Source organism: Cherax quadricarinatus, chromosome 93 (assembly GCF_038502225.1).
Source record: "Cherax quadricarinatus isolate ZL_2023a chromosome 93, ASM3850222v1, whole genome shotgun sequence".
Classification (NCBI taxonomy): Eukaryota; Metazoa; Arthropoda; class Malacostraca; order Decapoda; family Parastacidae; genus Cherax; species Cherax quadricarinatus.
Window position 1 is genome coordinate 1756722 of NC_091384.1, and position 17754 is coordinate 1774475.

The window sequence follows — 17754 nt, forward strand, 5'->3', positions numbered from 1 at the left end:
GATGGGAAGGAGTAAGCAAGGTGCTTCCAGGGATGGGAAGGAGTAAGCAAGGTGCTTCCAGGGATAGGAAGGAGTAAGCAAGGTGCTTCCAGGGATGGGAAGAAGTAAGCAAGGTGCTTCCAGGGATAGGAAGGAGTAAGCAAGGTGCTTCAAGAGATGGGAAGAAGTAAGCAAGGTGCTTCCAGGGATAGGAAGGAGTAAGCAAGGTGCTTCCAGGGATGGGAAGAAGTAAGCAAGGTGCTTCAAGGGATAGGAAGGAGTAAACAATATTCTTCAGTCTTCAAGACTACAGTGATCTTCACCAGCTCAAGACTGAGGGACTGATTACCTCATCTTTTGTATATACTCCTACAGTCTTCACATTATGTCTTTGTACTGATAAAGTCACTGGATGGGCTAAACCTTTATAAATAAAGATTCCCAGATGTTATACACGTGTTTAATTCTTTATTTACTGTAGCGTGTTGAACTCATTGGCCTGATGAAGCGAAACGTAGCGAGATTAACCCACGTTGAGAGTTTGAAGTTGATCGGACGAATCGTTCTCTAGCTGTAAATTAAAATCTTGGAAAAATTAATTTTTTTTAGCACTGGTTTTCTCTGTTAGGGAAATTTATTAATTGTTTCCCTGTTGTTTTCCCTTGTCCTGTTTCCTTCTGTTTTCATATAATCTGTTTCTATCAAGATTTTCCTCCAGAGTATCTTCCATGTCGTGATCATGTCTCCTCTTATTTGAGTTTTTAGTGATGTATCGTGCTGACGAATTGAACGATGTGGTCTCTTGTCATTTCATCGTAGGGCGGAGGCACTGCTGTTGGCACTGGTGGTGGTGGTGGCACTGGTGGTGGTGGTGGCACTGGTGGTGGTGGTGGCACTGGTGGTGGTGGCACTGATGATGGCACTCTCAGTAACTATATTTACCCTGGCGCCAGAGGTGCGAGTGTTCAACTGTCACCCCCCCCATACCCCCATCATGACCGTCTGTGATACATGGTGGTTGTCACCCATGCATAACCCACCCACACACACACACCCACACACTCTCTCCCACTTTAACTTACCCTTCACCCCAAATCCCCCAATTAATGACGTCCCCCAGTGCAAAAAACCCAGGTGGTAGCGTGTAAGAGTGCCAACAAGTGGAGCAGAGTGGTGGCACTCACCAAGACCCAGATTAGCGTCCTGGGCAGGCCTAGCACTCAGTGTGTGGACCATCCTGGGTCGTGGTGCAGGGACGGACCAATCTTTTATCTCCCACACAACACCAGCATCCCATCTCCCTTCTCTCAAATACATATATGCATATATAAAAGAGAGTAGCTCAGTGTCTGGCCGGGTGAAGCAGAGGCTGGACACTTCACTCGTCCAGTGTGATATATCAGAAGTTTTAGTGAAATCTGTGATACCTTTCTGTGGTTAATTTACGAGTGGAAAGCGGAGTGGACTGTGTGGAAAGATAGTGTTTGGTCGTTGGGTTAGTGAGTGTTGAAGGGAAGAAAAAGCTTGGGAAAGAAGGTTTGACCAAGGAGAAGGTCAGAAAGAAGGCTTTCCAGTAGGTTTAAGGACAAGACAAGCGTCTGCAGTGCTTCGAGGACAACGTAGGCGTCAGGAATCCTCTTTACAACACCGAGGGACAACACAAGAGTCTGCAAGACTCTTGCAAGAACACAGGTGTCTTAAGTACTGCAACTACAAAACTCCAGGAGAATTTCAAGGTATATACAGCGCCTTGAGTGCCGTGTGGTGCGTCGAGCTATGACTGGAGGACTTGGGTAAAACGTCGATACACGTTTCCTTCACCCCACCAGCAACATGTTTCGCCGGGGACTAGTCAAGAACAAGGTCAGTAAAGTGGGAAGGGGAAGTAGGTCACTAAAATTGGAAAAATATACGTAGAGAGAGAGGTAGACCGATTTAGAAAAATAGGTAGAGCGCTAATTTAGTTACCTAATTACTAAGGAACATCGAAGTCCACTAACCACTTGTCAAAACAAAGGAGAAATAAACATGGAATGAAAGATAGAGATAAGAGAATATCTCTTCAACAGATCTGCTGAAGAGAACCTCAATTAGAGGTCCGTATGTACAGATATCCCCCATCTCTGTGCTCATTGTTGTCGTCTGTTCTACATAGCTGTCTGTGTCCCAGCTACTGGAACCTTCTAGCTTCATGATTCCTGACAAGCGATGAACTTGACGGCAGAACCTCTCTCTTCCTGGTTCACTCCAGGTGTCTTAGGTTCCACTTTGTGAAGGTTCAACTGGCGTGTCTGTGGCCCTGGGAAATATATTGGCATCTTCCACTGTTTACTCGCTTACTTTCTAAGAAATATTTAGGAAGTTGGTCGAGAAACACGTGGTCTATTGTTGGTCTGTTGTTGTTGTCGCTGTTGTTGTTGTTAGTCTGTTGTTGTTGGTCTTTTCTTGACAAAAACACCTCCTCCTCCTCCTCCCCCACTAACACACACTTAACCAGCTCCTTGGTCATAAATTCCTAATGTTACCAGCTTTTTTGATACATTTTACGACCTTCCTCAGTGTCAGTGAGGCGGTAACGTCGTTGACTCACAACCGAATGACCCGGGTTCAATCCCGGGACCGGGGAAGAAGCAATTAACGTCCCAGGGGTTAAGCTTGTGTTGGGGAAGGTAGTGAAGGTGGGGAAGGTTCCCCAACACGTACCCAGGGAATGAGGTGTGGGGAAGTGTGGGCAGACTAGGTATTCTTGGCACTATATATGTGTCAAGCGAGGAGGAGGAGGAGGAGGAGGAGGGGTAAACCTGGAGAGTATACCAGGAGGAGGGGTAAACCTGGAGAATATACAAGGAGGACAATATTCCTTCAGACATTTCTTTCGTCCGTCTGAAATTACGAAGCGACTTTGAAAATGGTCCAAGTCTGAATATGACGTCGTCGTCAGCTCCTCTCTCCTATGTGCGGGTTATATGTACTATATTGTTCCAGTCTTACCTGTAAATACCTTTGTAACTTGTCGTGATTGTGACCAGACCTACCTGGAATTCATTACCTTTGTAAATTGTGAGTTCATTACCTCTGTGACTTCCTCAGCTACCAAAACTTTGGAGTCCAGTCCCTGGACCCATTATGTACCTCTGTAATCTTTTGACTACCACCCACAGGATGGGTATGTGGTGCATAATAAACATATTAAACTAACTTACCTTACTAACAGCCAGCAATACGTCTGCATTCGGGACACAGCCTCCTCAACAAGACCTCTGGACACTGGCGTTCCACAGGGAAGCATCCTTGGCCCTCTGCTGTTTCCCTTATGCAGCCTCCTCAACAAGACCTCTGGACACTGGCGTTCCACAGGGAAGCATCCTTGGCCCGCTGCAGTTTCCCTTATGCAGCCTCCTCAACAAGACCTCTGGACACTGGCGTTCCACAGGGAAGCATCCTTGGCCCGCTGCTGTTTCCCTTATGCAGCCTCCTCAACAAGACCTCTGGACACTGGCGTTCCACAGGGAAGCATCCTTGGCCCTCTGCTGTTTCCCTTATGCAGCCTCCTCAACAAGACCTCTGGACACTGGCGTTCCACAGGGAAGCATCCTTGGCCCGCTGCAGTTTCCCTTATGCAGCCTCCTCAACAAGACCTCTGGACACTGGCGTTCCACAGGGAAGCATCCTTGGCCCGCTGCTGTTTCCCTTATGCAGCCTCCTCAACAAGACCTCTGGACACTGGCGTTCCACAGGGAAGCATCCTTGGCCCGCTGCTGTTTCCCTTATGCAGCCTCCTCAACAAGACCTCTGGACACTGGCGTTCCACAGGGAAGCATCTTTGGCCCGCTGCTGTTTCCCTTATGCAGCCTCCTCAACAAGACCTCTGGACACTGGCGTTCCACAGGGAAGCATCCTTGGCCCTCTGCTGTTTCCCTTATGCAGCCTCCTCAACAAGACCTCTGGACACTGGCGTTCCACAGGGAAGCATCCTTGGCCCGCTGCTGTTTCCCTTATGCAGCCTCCTCAACAAGACCTCTGGACACTGGCGTTCCACAGGGAAGCATCCTTGGCCCGCTGCTGTTTCCCTTATGCAGCCTCCTCAACAAGACCTCTGGACACTGGCGTTCCACAGGGAAGCATCTTTGGCCCGCTGCTGTTTCCCTTATGCATCCAAGATCTTCCATATGTACCGCGACCAGAAACATTGTTGATAAACACCTCTTATAAACATTAGCCTTCATGACTACCAATAAACTTGCACTTAACATTCGTGAAATATTCTTTATTATGTATGGGAGAAAGAGTGGGTAATGTTGAGCTAAATATTGTGATTAATAATGTTATTTTTAATAAATATAGCGAGGGAAAAAATATAGGTGGGTACCGTGACAGACTTGAAATTGGCTGGGTGTTGGGCTGGGTGTTGGGCTGGGTGTTGGGCTGGGTGTTGGGCTGGGTGTTGGGCTGGGTGTTGGGCTGGGTGTTGGGCTGGGTGTTGGGCTGGTTGTTGGGCTGGGTGTTGGGCTGGGTGTTGGGCTGGGTGTTGGGCTGGGTGTTGGGCTGGGTGTTGGGCTGGGTGCTGGGCTGGGTGCTGGGCTGGGTGTTGGGCTGGGTGCTGGGCTGGGTGTTGGGCTGGGTGCTGGGCTGGGTGTTGGGCTAGGTGTTGGGCTGGGTGGTGGGCTGAGTGCTGGCTGGGTGCTGGGCTGGGTGTTGGGCTGGGTGTTGGGCTGGGTGTTGGGCTGGGTGTTGGGCTGGTTGCTGAGCTGGGTGCTGAGCTGGGTGTTGGGCTGGGTGCTGGGCTGGGTGTTGGGCTGGGTGCTGGGCTGGGTGCTGGGCTGGTTGCTGAGCTGGGTGCTGAGCTGGGTGTTGGGCTGGGTGCTGGGCTGGGTGTTGGGCTGGTTGTTGGGCTGGGTGTTGGGCTGGGTGCTGGGCTGGGTATTGGGCTGGTTGTTGGGCTGGGTGCTGGGCTGGGTGCTGGGCTTAGTGTTGGGCTGGGTGCTGGGCTGGGTGCAGGGCTGGGTGCTGGGCTGGGTACTGGGCTGGGTGCTGGGCTGGGTGCTGAGCTGGGTGCTGGGCTGGGTGCTGGGCAGGGTGCTGAGCTGGGTGCGGGGCTGGGTGCTGGGCTGGGTGCTGGGCTGGGTGCTGGGCTGGGTGCTGGCTGGGTGCTGGGCTTAGTGTTGGGCTGGGTGCTGGGCTGGGTGCCATCCTGGGTGCTGGGCTGGGTGTTGGGCTGGGTGCTTGTCTGGATGCTGAGCTGGGTGCTGGGCTGGATGCTGGGCTGGGTGCTGGCTGGGTGCTGGGCTTAGTGTTGGGCTGGGTGCTGGGCTGGGTGCTGGGCAGGGTGTTGGGCTGGGTGTTGGGCTGGGTGTTGGGCTGGGTGTTGGGCTGGGTGTTGGGCTGGGTGCTGGGCTAGGTGTTGGGCTGGGTGCTGGGCTGGGTGCTGGGCTGAGTGCTGGGCTGGGTGCTGGGCTGAGTGTTGGGCTGGGTGCTGGGCTTAGTGCTGGGCTGGGTGCTGGGCTGAGTGCTGGGCTGGGTGCTGGGCTGAGTGTTGGGCTGAGTGCTGGTCTGGGTGCTGGGCTAGGTGCTGGGCTGAATGTTGGGCTGGGTGCTGGGCTGGGTGCTGGGCTGGGTGTTGGGCTGGGTGTTGGGCTGGGTGCTGGGCTGGGTGCTGGGCTGGGTGCTGGGCTGGGTGTTGGGCTGGGTGCTGGGCTGGGTGTTGGGCTGGGTGTTGGGCTGGGTGCTGCGTTGGGTGCTGGGCTGGGTGTTGGGCTGGGTGTTGGGCTGGGTGCTGGGCTGGGTGCTGGGCTGGGTGCTGGGCTGGGTGTTGGGCTGGGTGCTGGGCTGGGTGCTGGGCTGGGTGCTGGGCTGGGTGCTGGGCTGGGTGCTGGGCTGGGTGTTGGGCTGGGTGCTGGGCTGGGTGTTGGGCTGAGTGCTGGGATGGGTGCTGGGCTGGGTGCTGGGCTGGGTGTTGGGCTGGATGCTGGGCTGGGTGCTGGGCTGGGTGCTGGGCCGGGTGCTCGGCTATGTGCTGGGCTGGGTGTTGGGCTGGGTGTTGGGCTGGGTGCTGGGCTGGGTGCTGGGCTGGGTGCTGGGCTGGGTGCTGGGCTATGTGCTGGGCTGAGTGTTGGGCTGGGTGCTGGGCTGGGTGCTGGGCTGGGTGCTGGGCTGGGTGCTGGGCTGGGTGCTGGGCTGGGTGCTGGGCTGGGTGCTGGGCTGGGTGCTGGGCTATGTGCTGGGCTGGGTGTTGGGCTGGGTGCTGGGCTGGGTGTTGGGCTATGTGCTGGGCTGGGTGCTGGGCTGGGTGCTGGGCTGGGTGCTGGGCTATGTGCTGGGCTGGGTGCTGGGCTGGGTGCTGGGCTGGGTGCTGGGCTGGGTGCTGGGCTGGGTGCTGGGCTGGGTGCTGGGCTATGTGCTGGGCTGGGTGTTGGGCTGGGTGCTGGGCTGGGTGTTGGGCTGGGTGCTGGCTGGGTGCTGGGCTGGGTGCTGGGCTATGTGCTGGGCTGGGTGTTGGGCTGGGTGCTGGGCTGGGTGCTGGGTTGGGTGCTGGGCTATATGCTGGGCTGGGTGTTGGGCTGGGTGCTGGGCTGGGTGCTGGGCTGGGTGTTGGGCTGGGTGTTGGGCTATGTGCTGGGCTGGGTGTTGGACTGGGTGCTGGGCTGGGTGCTGGGCTGGGTGTTGGGCTGGGTGCTGGGCTGGGTGCTGGGCTGGGTGCTGGGCTATGTGCTGGGCTGGGTGATGGGCTGGGTGCTGGGCTGGGTGCTGGGCTGGGTGCTGGGCTGGGTGCTGGGCTATGTGCTGGGCTGGGTGCTGGGCTGGGTGCTGGGCTGGGTGCTGGGCTGGGTGTTGGGCTGGGTGCTGGGCTGGGTGCTGGGCTGGGTGCTGGGCTGGGTGTTGGGCTGGGTGCTGGGTTGGGTGCCGGGCTTAGTGCTGGGCTGGGTGCTGGGCTATGTGCTGGGCTGGGTGATGGGCTGGGTGCCGGGCTGGGTGCCGGGCTTAGTGCTGGGCTGGGTGCTGGGCTATGTGCTGGGCTGGGTGATGGGCTGGGTGCTGGGCTGGGTGCTGGGCTGGGTGCTGGGCTGGGTGCTGGGCTGGGTGCTGGGCTATGTGCAGGGCTCGGTGTTGGGCTGGGTGCTGGGCTGGGTGCTGGGCTGGGTGTTGGGCTGGGTGCTGGGCTGGGTGCTGGGCTGAGTGCTGCGTTGGGTGCTGGGCTGGGTGCCGGGCTGGGTGCCGGGCTGGGTGCTGGGCTGGGTGCTGGGCTGAGTGTTGGGCTGAGTGCTGGGCTGGGTGCTGGGCTGGGTGCCGGGCAGGCTGCTGGGCTGGGTGCTGGGCCGGTTGCTGGGCTGGGTGCTGGGTTGGGTGCTGGGCTGGGTGCCGGGCTGGGTGCCGGGCTGGGTGCTGGGCTGGGTGCTGGGCTGAGTGCTGGGCTGGGTGCCGGGCTGGGTGCCGGGCTGGGTGCCGGGCTGGGTGCTGGGCTGAGTGCTGGGCTGGGTGCTGGGCTATGTTCTGGGCTGGGTGTTGGGCAGGGTGCTGGGCTGGGTGCCGGGCTGGGTGCCGGGCTGGGTGCGGGGCTGGGTGTTGGGCTGAGTGTTGGGCTGGGTGTTGGGCTGGGTGCTGCTGGGCTGGGTGCTGGGCTGGGTGCTGGGTAGTGTGCTGGGCTGGGTGCTGGGCTGGGTGCTGGGCTGGGTGCTGGGATGGGTGCTGGGTAGTGTGCTGGGCTGGGGGCTGGGCAGTCTGCTGGGCTGAGTGCTGGGCTGGGTGCTGGGCAGTGTGCTGGGCTGGGTGCTGGGCTGAGTGCTGGGCTGAGTGCTGGGCTGGGTGCTGGGCTGAGTGCTGGGTTGGGTGCTGGGCTGAGTGGTGTGCTGGGTGGTGGGCTGAGTGGTGGGGGGGGTGGTGGGCTGAGTGCTGGGTTGGGTGCTGGGCTGGGTGCTGGGCTGGGTGCTGGGCTGGGTGTTGGCTGGGTGTTGGGCTGGGTGCTGGGCTGGGTGTTAGGCTGGGTGCTGGGCTGGGTGTTGGGCTGGGTGTTGGGCTGGGTGCTGGGTTGGGTGCCGGGCTTAGTGTTGGGCTGGGTGATGGGCTTGGTGATGGGCTGGATGTTGGGCTGGGTGTTGGGCTGGGTGCTGGGCTGGGTGCTGAGCTGGGTGCTGGGCTGGGTGCTGTGCTGGGTGCTGGGCTGGGTGCTGGGCTGGGTGCTGGGCTGGGTGCTGGGCAGGGTGCTGGGCTGGGCGCTGGGCTGGGTGCTGGGCTGGGTGCTGGGCTGGGTGCTGGGCTGGGTGCTGGGCTGGGTGCTGGGCCGTGTGCTGGACTGGGTGCTGGGCTGGGTGCTGGGCTGGGTGCTGGGCTGGGTGCTGGGCTGGGTGCTGGGCTGGGTGCTGGGCTGGGTGCTGGGCTGGGTGTTGGGCTGGGTGCTGGGTTGGGTGCTGGGCTGGGTGCTGGGCAGAGTGCTGGACTGGGTGCTGGGCTGAGTGCTGGGCTGGGTGCTGGGCTGGGTGCCGGGCTGGGTGCCGGGCTGAGTGCTGGGCTGGGTGCTGGGCTGGGTGCTGGGCTGAGTGCTGGGCTGGGTGCTGGGCTGGGTGCTGGGCTGGGTGCTGGGTTGGGTGCTGGGCTGGGTGCTGGGCTGGGTGCCGGGCTGAGTGCTGGGCTGGGTGCTGGCTGGGTGCTGGGCTGGGTGTTGGGCTGGGTGCTGGGCTGGGTGTTGGGCTGGGTGCTGGGCTGGGTATTGGGCTGGTTGCTGGGCTTAATGTTGGGCTGGGTGCTGGGCAGGGTGCTGGGCTGGGTGCTGGGCTGGGTGCTGGGCTGGGTGCTGGGCTGGGTGCTGGGCTGGGTGTTGGGCTGGGTGCTTGGCTGGGTGCTGGGCTGGGTGTTGGGCTGGGTGCTGGGCTGAGTGTTGGGCTGGGTGCTGGGCTGGGTGCTGGGCTGGGTGCTGGGCTGGGTGCTGGGCTGGGTGCTGAGCTGGGTGCTGGGCTGCGTACTGGGCTGGTTGCTGTTCTGGGTGCTGGGCTGGGTACGGGGCTGGGTCCGGGGCTGGGCACTGGGCTGGGTACTGGGCTAGGTACTGGGCTGGGTGCTGGGCTGGGTGCTGGGCTGGGTACTGGGCTGGGTGATGGGCTGGGTGCTGCTGGGCTGGGTGCTGGGCTGGGTGCTGGGCTGGGTGCTGGGTAGTGGCTGGGCGGGGTTCTGGGCTGGGTGCTGGGCTGGGTGCTGGGCTGGGTGCTGGGTAGTGTGCTGGGCTGGGTGCTGGGCAGTGTGCTGGGCTGAGTGCTGGGCTGGGTGCTGGGGAGGGTGCTGGGCTGGGTGCTGGGCTGGGTGCTGGGGTGAGTGTTGGGCTGGGTGCTGGGCTGAGTGCTGGGCTGTGTGCTGGGCTGAGTGTTGGGCTGAGTGCTGGTCTGAGTGCTGGGCTGGGTGCTGGGCTGAGTGCTGGGTTGGGTTCTGGGCTGAGTGCTGGGCTGGGTGCTGGGCTGAGTGCTGGGCTGGGTGGTGGGCTGAGTCCTGGGCTGGGTGCTGGGCTGGGTGCTGGGCTGGGTGTTGGGCTGGGTGTTGGGCTGGGTGCTGGGCTGGGTGATGGGCTTGGTGATGGGCTGGATGTTGGGCTGGGTGTTGGGCTTGGTGCTGGGCTGGGTGCTGAGCTGGGTGCTGGGCTGGGTGCTGGGCAGGGTGCTGGGTTGTGTGCTGTGCTGGGTGCTGGGCTGGGTGCTGGGCTGGGTGCTGTGCTGGGTGCTGGGCTGGGTGCTGGGCTGGGTGCTGGGCTGGGTGTTGGCTGGGTGTTGGGCTGGGTGCTGGGCTGGGTGTTAGGCTGGGTGCTGGGCTGGGTGTTGGGCTGGGTGTTGGGCTGGGTGCTGGGTTGGGTGCCGGGCTTAGTGTTGGGCTGGATGCTGGGCAGGGTGCTGGGCTGGGCGCTGGTCTGGGTGCTGGGCTGGGTGCTGGGCTGGGTGCTGGGCTGGGTGCTGGGCAGAGTGCTGGCCTGGGTGCTGGGTTGGGTGCTGGGCTGGGTGCTGGGCTGAGTGCTGGGCTGGGTGCTGGGCTGAGTGTTGGGCTGAGTGCTGGTCTGGGTGCTGGGCTAGGTGCTGGGCTGAATGTTGGGCTGGGTGCTGGGCCGTGTGCTGTGCTTGGTGCCGGGCTGGGTGCTGGGCTGTGTGGTGGGCTGGGTGCTGGGTTGAGTGTTGGGCTGGGTGCTGGGCTGGGTGCCGGGCTGGGTGCTGGGCTGAGTGCTGGGCTGGGTGCTGGGCTGGGTGCTGGGCTGAGTGCTGGTCTGGGTGCTGGGCTGGGTGCTGGGCTGAATGTTGGGCTGGGTGCTGGGCTCGGTGCTGGGCTGGGTGCTGGGCTGAGTGTTGGGCTGGGTGCTGGGCAGGGTGCTGGGCTGGGTGCTGGGCTGGGTGCTGGGCTGTGTGCTGGGCTGTTGGGCTGGGTGCTGGGTTGGGTGCTGGGCTGGGTGTTGGGCTGGGCTGGGTGCTGGGTGTTGGATTGGTTGCTGGGTGCTGGGCTGGGTGTTGGGCTGGGTGCTGGGCTTGGGTGGGCTGGGTGCCATCCTGGGTGCTGGGCTGGGTGCCGTCCATGCTGGGCTGGGTGCTGGGTTGGGTGCTGGGCTGGGTGTTGGGCTGGGTGCTGGGCTGGGTGTTGGGCTGGGTGTTGGATTGGTTGCTGAGCTGGGTGCTGGGCTGGGTGTTGGGCTGGGTGCTGGGCTGGGTGCCTTGCTGGGTGCTGGGCTGGGTGCCATCCTGGGTGCTGGGCTGGGTGCCATCCTGGGTGCTGGGCTGGGTGCCGTCCTGGGTGCTGGGCTGGGTGCTGGGCTTAGTGTTGGGCTGGGTGCTGGGCTGGGTGCTGGGCTGGGTGCTGGGCAGGGTGCTGGGTTGGGTGCTGGGCTGGGTGCTGGGCTGGGTGCTGGGCTGGGTGTTGGGCTGGGTGTTGGGCTGGTTGCTGAGCTGGGTGCTGGGCTGGGTGCTGGGCTGGGCGTTGGGTTGGGTACTTGGCTGGGTGCTGGGCTGGGTGCCATCCTGGGTGCCATCCTGGGTGCTGGGCTGGGTGCCATCCTGGGTGCTGGGCTGGGTGCCATCCTGGGTGCTGGGCTGGGTGCCATCCTGGGTGCTGGGCTTGGTGCCATCCTGGGTGCTGGGCTGGGTGCTGGGCTGGGTGCTGGCCTGGGTGCTGGGCAGGGTGCTGGGTTGGGTGCTGGGCTGGGTGCTGGGCTGGGTGCTGGGCTGGGTGTTGGGCTTGGTGTTGGGCTGGTTGCTGAGCTGGGTGCTGGGCTGGGTGCTGGGCTGGGTGTTGGGCTGGGTGCTGGGCTGGGTGCCATCCTGGGTGCTGGGCTTTGTGCCATCCTTGGTGCTGGGCTGGGTGCCATCCTGGGTGCTGGGCTGGGTGCCATCCTGGGTGCTGGGCTGGGTGCTGGGCTTAGTGTTGGGCTGGGTGCTGGGCAGGGTTCTGGGCTGGGTGCTGGGCTGTGTGCTGGGCTGGGTGCTGGGCTGGGTGCTGGGCTGGGTGTTGGGCTGGGTGCTGGGCTGGTTGCTGAGTTGGGTGCTGGACTGGGTGCTTGGCTGGGTGTTGGGCTGGGTGCTGGGCTGGGTGCTGTGCTGGGTGCCATCCTGGGTGCTGGGCTGGGTGCCATCCTGGGTGCTGGGCTGGGTACCATCCTGGGTGCTGGGCTGGCTCTTGGGCTTAGTGGTGGGCTGGGTGCTGGGCAGGGTGCTGTGCTGGGTGCTGGGCTGGGTGCCGGCTGGGTGCTGGGCTGGGTAGTGGGGTGGGTGCTGGGCTGGGTGCTGGGCTGGGTGCCGGGCTTGGTGCTGGTCTGGGTGTTGGGCTGGGTGCTGTTCTGGGTGCAGGGCTGGGTGCTGGGCTGGGTGTTGGGCTGGGTGTTGGGTTGGTTGCTGAGCTTGGTGCTTGGCTGGGTGCTGGGCTGGGTGTTGGGCTGGGTGCTGGGCTGGGTGATGGGCTGGGTGCTGGGCTGGGTGCCATCCTGGGTGCTGGGCAGGTTGCCAGCCTGGGTGCTGGGCTGGGTGACATCCTGGGTGCTGGGCTGGGTGCCGTCCTGGGTGCCGGGCTGGGTGCTGGGCTGGGTGCTGTGCTAGTTGCTGGGCTGGGTACTGGGCTGGTTGCTGGGCTGGGTGCTGGGCTGGGCACTGGGCTGGGTCCTGTGCTGGGTGCTGGGCTGGGTTCTGGGCTGGGTGCCGTCCTTGGTGCCGGGCTGGGTGCTGGGCTTGGTGCTGGGCAGGGTGCTGGGCTGGGTGCTGGATTGGGTGCTGTGATGGGTGGTGGACTGGGTGCTGGGCTGGGTGCTGGGCTGGGTGCTGGGCTGGGTGCTGGGACACACAAGTGTTCCTCACACACAGGTGTTCCTGACACAGGTGTTATTTACACAGGTGTTCCTGACACAGGTGTTCCTGACACAGGTGTTCCTGACACAGGTGTTCCTGACACAGGTGTTCCTGGCACAGGTGTTCCTGACACAGGTGTTCCTGACACAGGTGTTCCTGACACAGGTGTTCCTGACACTGGGGTGTGGGTGGCATCCTGGATTATCCTAAGTTATCCTGGGTTATCCTGGCTTATTAACCCAGGATCAGCTCTTCCTCCTCCTGGCCCCAGGGTGACCCAGGGTGTCCCAGAGTGACCCAGGGTGACCCATGTTGTCCCAGGGTGTCCCAGGTTGTCCCAGGGTGTCCCAAGATGTCCCAGGGTGACCCAGGGTGACCCAGGGAAGCCCAGGGTGGCCCCAGGGTGATCCAGTGTGTCTGAGGGTGACCCAGGGTGACCCAGGGTAAACCAGGGTGGCCCAGGGTGGCCCCAGGGTGACCCAGGGAAGCCCAGGATGGCCCAGGGTTTCCCCAGGGTGGTCCAGGATATCCCAGGATGTCCAAGAATGCCCAAGGGTGGTTCCATGGTGAACCAGGGTGGCCCAGGGTTTCCCAGGGTGGCCTAGTGTGGCCTAGGGTTTCCCAGGGTGGCCCAGAGTGGCCCAGGGTACCAAACAGTGCCAACACATGATTCAGAGGGCCAGTTTTTGGCACTTGCTTAAACACTGCCTGCTGGCCAGCGTGGCCCAGGGTGGCCCAGGTGTTTAGCTCACAACTGACTGGCTCTCTAGTTCGATTCGAGGACTGGGCGAAACGTGTGGGCCACGTCTCCCCCAGTGCCTGCTGATATTTGGTAGTGTCATCAGGACACTGACAGCTGGTACTGTCATCAGGACACTGACAGCTGGTACTGTCATCAGGACACTGACAGCTGGTACTGTCATCAGGACACTGACAGCTGGTACTGTCATCAGGACACTGACAGCTGGTACTGTCATCGGGACACTAACAGCTGGTACTGTCATCAGAACGCTGACAGCTGGTACTGTCATCAGAACGCTGACAGCTTGTACCGTCATCAGAACGCTGACAGCTGGTACCGTCATCAGAACGCTGACAGCTGGTACTATCATCAGGACACTGACAGCTGGTACTGTCATCAAAACACTGACAGCTGACATTGTCATGAAGACACTGACAGCTGGTCAGGGAGGTCACTGTAGCCAGGTCATTGCAGTCACGTCACTGTAGCCAGGTCACTGCAGTCAAATCACTGCAGTCAGGTCACCGAAGTAACTGAACTTAGCCTCTGAAGCGACCTTGAAAATCTTGTGTCAAGTTCCAAGGCGTAAACTGACCTTTATTAGCCTCTGAAGCGACCTTGAAAAGCTTGTGTCAAGTTCCAAGGCGTAAACTGACCTTTCTTAGCCTCTGAAGCGACCTTGCAAATCTTGTGTCAAGTTCCAAGGCGTAAACTGACCTTTATTAGCCTCTGAAGCGACCTTGAAAAGCTTGTGTCAAGTTCCAAGGTTTAAACTGACCTTTATTAGCCTCTGAAGCGACCTTGAAAAGCTTGTGTCAAGTTTCTAGACGCCAATTGACCTTAGCCTCTGCTGGTCATTATGTCTTTGTATTGATAAAGCCACTGGATGGGCGAAACGTCTACAAATAAAGATACCCAGATGTTTACACATGTGTCTAAGTAGCACTGTTGTGGTACTGGGTCAGTGGGGTGGAAATAGGTGCCAGGAATACGCTCATGTGCCTAATGTAGGTCAAGAGTGCCAAAGTCAAACATATTTTGAACGTTATGTAGGCCTTTGTGAGTGTGTAGTCACCCAGTACACCTAATTGTGGTTGCAGGGGTTGAGTCATAGCTCCTGGCGCCGCCTCTTCACTGATTGCTACCAGTTCCACTCTCTTCCTGTTCCAGTAGCTTTATCGTGCCTCTTCTTAAAGTTATGTATGTATCCTGCCTCCACTGCTTCATTCTCCAGCATGTTCCACTTCCTGGCAACTCTATGGCTGAAGAAATACTTCCTAGCATCCCTGTGACTCATCTGAGTCTTCAATTTCCAACCGTGACCCCTTGATGCTGCATTCCATCTCTGGAACTTCCTGCCCCTGTCCCCTTTGTCGATTCCTCTCGGTATTTTATATGTGGTTATCATGTCGTCCCTGTCCCTCCAGTTTGTGTATGTGTGTGTGTGTGTGTGTGTGTGTACTCACCTATTTGTGGTTGCAGAGGTCGAGTAACAGCTCCTGGCCCCGCCTCTTCACTGATTGCTACTAGGTCCTCTCTCTCCCTGCTCCATGAGCTTTATCATACCTCGCCTTAAAACTATGTATGGTTCCCGCCTCCACTACTTCACTTTCTAGGCTATTCCACGGCTTGACTACTCTATGACTGAAGAAATACTTCCTAACATCCCTTTGATTCATCTGAGTCTTCAACTTCCAATTGTGACCTCTTGTGTCTGTGTCCCATCTCTGGAACATCCCGTCTTTGTCCACCTCGTCTATTCCGCACAGTATTTTATATGTGTGTGTGTGTGTGTGTGTGTGTGTGTGTGTGTGTGTGTGTAAATGACTCAATTCCGCCCCGGGATATATTGGGTGTGACTCTCACACATAGTCTGCAATAGTCTATTTCTCGATATTATCTAAGAGGTTAGAGTAACATTCACTGTTGTGTGATTCCCAGTGATTGCAACAACACGTCCAAGTCATCACCAGTGATGACTTCGAGGCTGTAGACGGTAGTAACGCCTGGCCACAAGTACCATCTTAAAGAAGGGAGACCTTCTTTAAAGAAGGATGTCATCGACGCTTCACTGCAAGATTTATGACTGACGAGACAGTGGGTAGATACAGAAGCATCTTACTGACAAAGAGAATGAAATGTGCTCGATTTTAAATAATTATTTTCTCTCGGTTTTTACACAGGAAGACACTAATAATATTCCGGTAATTAATTTTTATAGTGGATCAGAAGAAGATAAATTATGTAACATCATAGTCACTAGTGAAGTGGTTGTGAGGCAGATAGACAGACTGAAGCAAAATAAGTCGCCGGGTCCTGATGAGGTTTTTTCAAGGGTTCTTAAGGAATGCAAAATGGAAGTCTGTGAACCATTAACTAATATTTTTAATTTATCTCTTCAAACAGGTGTAGTGTCTGATATGTGGAAGATGGCTAATGTAATTCCTATTTTTAAAACAGGGGACAAGTCGTTACCGTCAAATTACCGCCCAATAAGCCTGACCTCAATTGTAGGCAAGTTGCTAGAGTCAATTATAGCTGAGATTATAAGAAGCCATCTCGATAAGCATAGCTTGATTAATGATACTCAGCATGGATTCACAAGAGGCCGGTCTTGTCTAACTAATTTATTAACTTTCTTCAGTAAAGCTTTTGAGGCTGTTGACCACGATAAAGAATTTGATATTGTTTACTTAGATTTTAGTAAAGCATTTGATAGAGTTCCGCACCAAAGACTGTTGAAGAAAGTAGCAGCTCATGGCATTGGGGGAAGGGTGCTCTCGTGGATCGAGTCATGGCTCACAGACAGGAAGCAGAGAGTGTCCATAAATGGGGTTAAATCCGAGTGGGGATCAGTAACAAGTGGCGTTCCACAGGGATCAGTCTTGGGCCCGTTGTTGTTTATAATATATATCAATGATCTTGATGAAGGAATTGCTAGTGATATGAGCAAATTCGCCGATGACACGAAGATAGGTAGGATAATTGATTCAAACGTAGATGTTAGGGAACTTCAGGAGGATTTAGACAAACTCTACTCTTGGTCAGAAAAGTGGCAGATGCAGTTCAATGTAGATAAATGCAAGGTTCTGAAGCTCGGGAGTGCCCATAACCCTAGCACTTATAAGTTAAATAATGTAGAACTTAGCCATACAGATTGCGAAAAGGACTTGGGGGTTATGGTAAGCAGCAACCTTAAACCAAGACAGCAATGCCTAAGCGTACGTAATAAGGCAAATAGATTACTGGGATTTATATCAAGAAGTGTAAGCAACAGAAGTCCAGAGGTCATACTGCAGCTTTATACATCATTAGTAAGGCCTCACCTAGATTATGCAGCTCAATTCTGGTCTCCATATTACAGAATGGACATAAATTCGTTAGAAAACATTCAGCGTAGGATGACTAAATTAATACATAGCATTAGAAATCTTCCTTATGAAGAAAGATTGAAGACTCTTAAGTTACATTCACTTGTTAGACGAAGAATGAGGGGAGACCTGATCGAAGTGTATAAGTGGAAGATAGGTATTAATAAAGGGGATATTAACAAGGTCTTGAGGATATCTCTCCATGAGAGAACCCGCAGTAATGGATTTAAATTAGATAAGTTTAGATTTAGAAAGGACATAGGAAAGTATTGGTTTGGAAATAGGGTAGTTGATGAGTGGAACAGTCTACCTAGTTGGGTTATTGAGGCTAGGACTTTGGGTAGTTTCAAATTTAGGTTGGATAAGTTCATGAGTGGGAGGGGTTGGATTTGAGTGGGACTTGCACATCGGAGCTTGTTTCTTGGGTGGCATTGAAAATTGGGTTGGGCAAATGTTTTGTTAGTGGGATGAATTGTAAAGGACCTGCCTAGTATGGGCCAACAGGCCTTCTGCAGTGTTCCTCCTTTCTTATGTTCTTATGTTCTTAAGCCCTCAGGGACATTGATTAAGATGTCAGAACCCAGTAGAACCTGGTATGAGTGAACCCCCATGACGTAGAATGATAGGGGAACTCCCAGCACTTCGATAAAAGATGTCAGAACCCAGTAGAACCTGGTATGACTGAACCCCCATGACGTAGAATGATAGGGGAACTCCCAGCACCTCGATAAAAGATGTCAGAACCCAGTAGAACCTGGTATGACTGAACCCCCATGACGTAGAATGATAGAGGAACTCCCAGCACCTCGAGAAAAGATGTCAGAACCCAGTAGAACCTGGTATGACTGAACTCCCATTACGTAGAATGTTAGGGGAGCTCCCAGCACGTCGATAAAAGATGTCAGAACCTAGACTGATGTCAGTAGAAGTCACGAGCACAACACAAGACCGCACAACCCGTCAGCAGGACCAGGCTGACTGGTGCTGCTGACTCCTCACTCAAGTACTTCGCTACTTTCTCTAACATGACTGGCAACCAACCAGCCCCTCGTATGAGAGGCTGTCAACCAATATAAAACCCAATCAACCCAACGGCAACAACCCAATCACGTCTCTCTTGGAGAGTTAACCGTATCTCCAGGACACCAATGGATATACAAGGATAGGTTGTGTCTGGTAGGCTGTGTCTGGTAGGTTGAGTCTGGTAGGCTGTGTCTAGTATGCTGTGTCTGGTAGGCTGTCTAGTAGGTTGTGTCTGGTAGGCTGTATCTGGTAGGCTGTATCTGGTAGGCTGTATCTGGAAGGCTGTATCTGGTAGGATGTATCTGGTAGGCTGTATCTGCTAGGCCATATCTGGTAGGCTGTATCTGGT

General features: G+C 57.2%; 1 protein-coding gene across 22 annotated transcripts in view; it reads left to right on the forward strand.

Moving 5' to 3' along the window:
- The first annotated feature begins 967 nt into the window (after positions 1–967).
- Positions 968–17754, forward strand: part of LUBEL (Linear Ubiquitin E3 ligase) — a 151574-nt gene continuing 134787 nt past the window's right edge. For 10 of the 22 annotated variants that reach the window (XM_070104588.1, XM_070104601.1, XM_070104606.1 and 7 more), the window contains exon 1: positions 969–1842. In XM_070104588.1, coding sequence (XP_069960689.1) covers positions 1813–1842 — 30 coding nt within the window. In that variant the 5' untranslated portion in view covers positions 969–1812. Of the gene's footprint in view, positions 1843–17754 lie in introns of all 22 variants that reach the window. The other 12 variants (XR_011394647.1, XM_070104587.1, XM_070104590.1 and 9 more) reach the window with 3 other exon arrangements.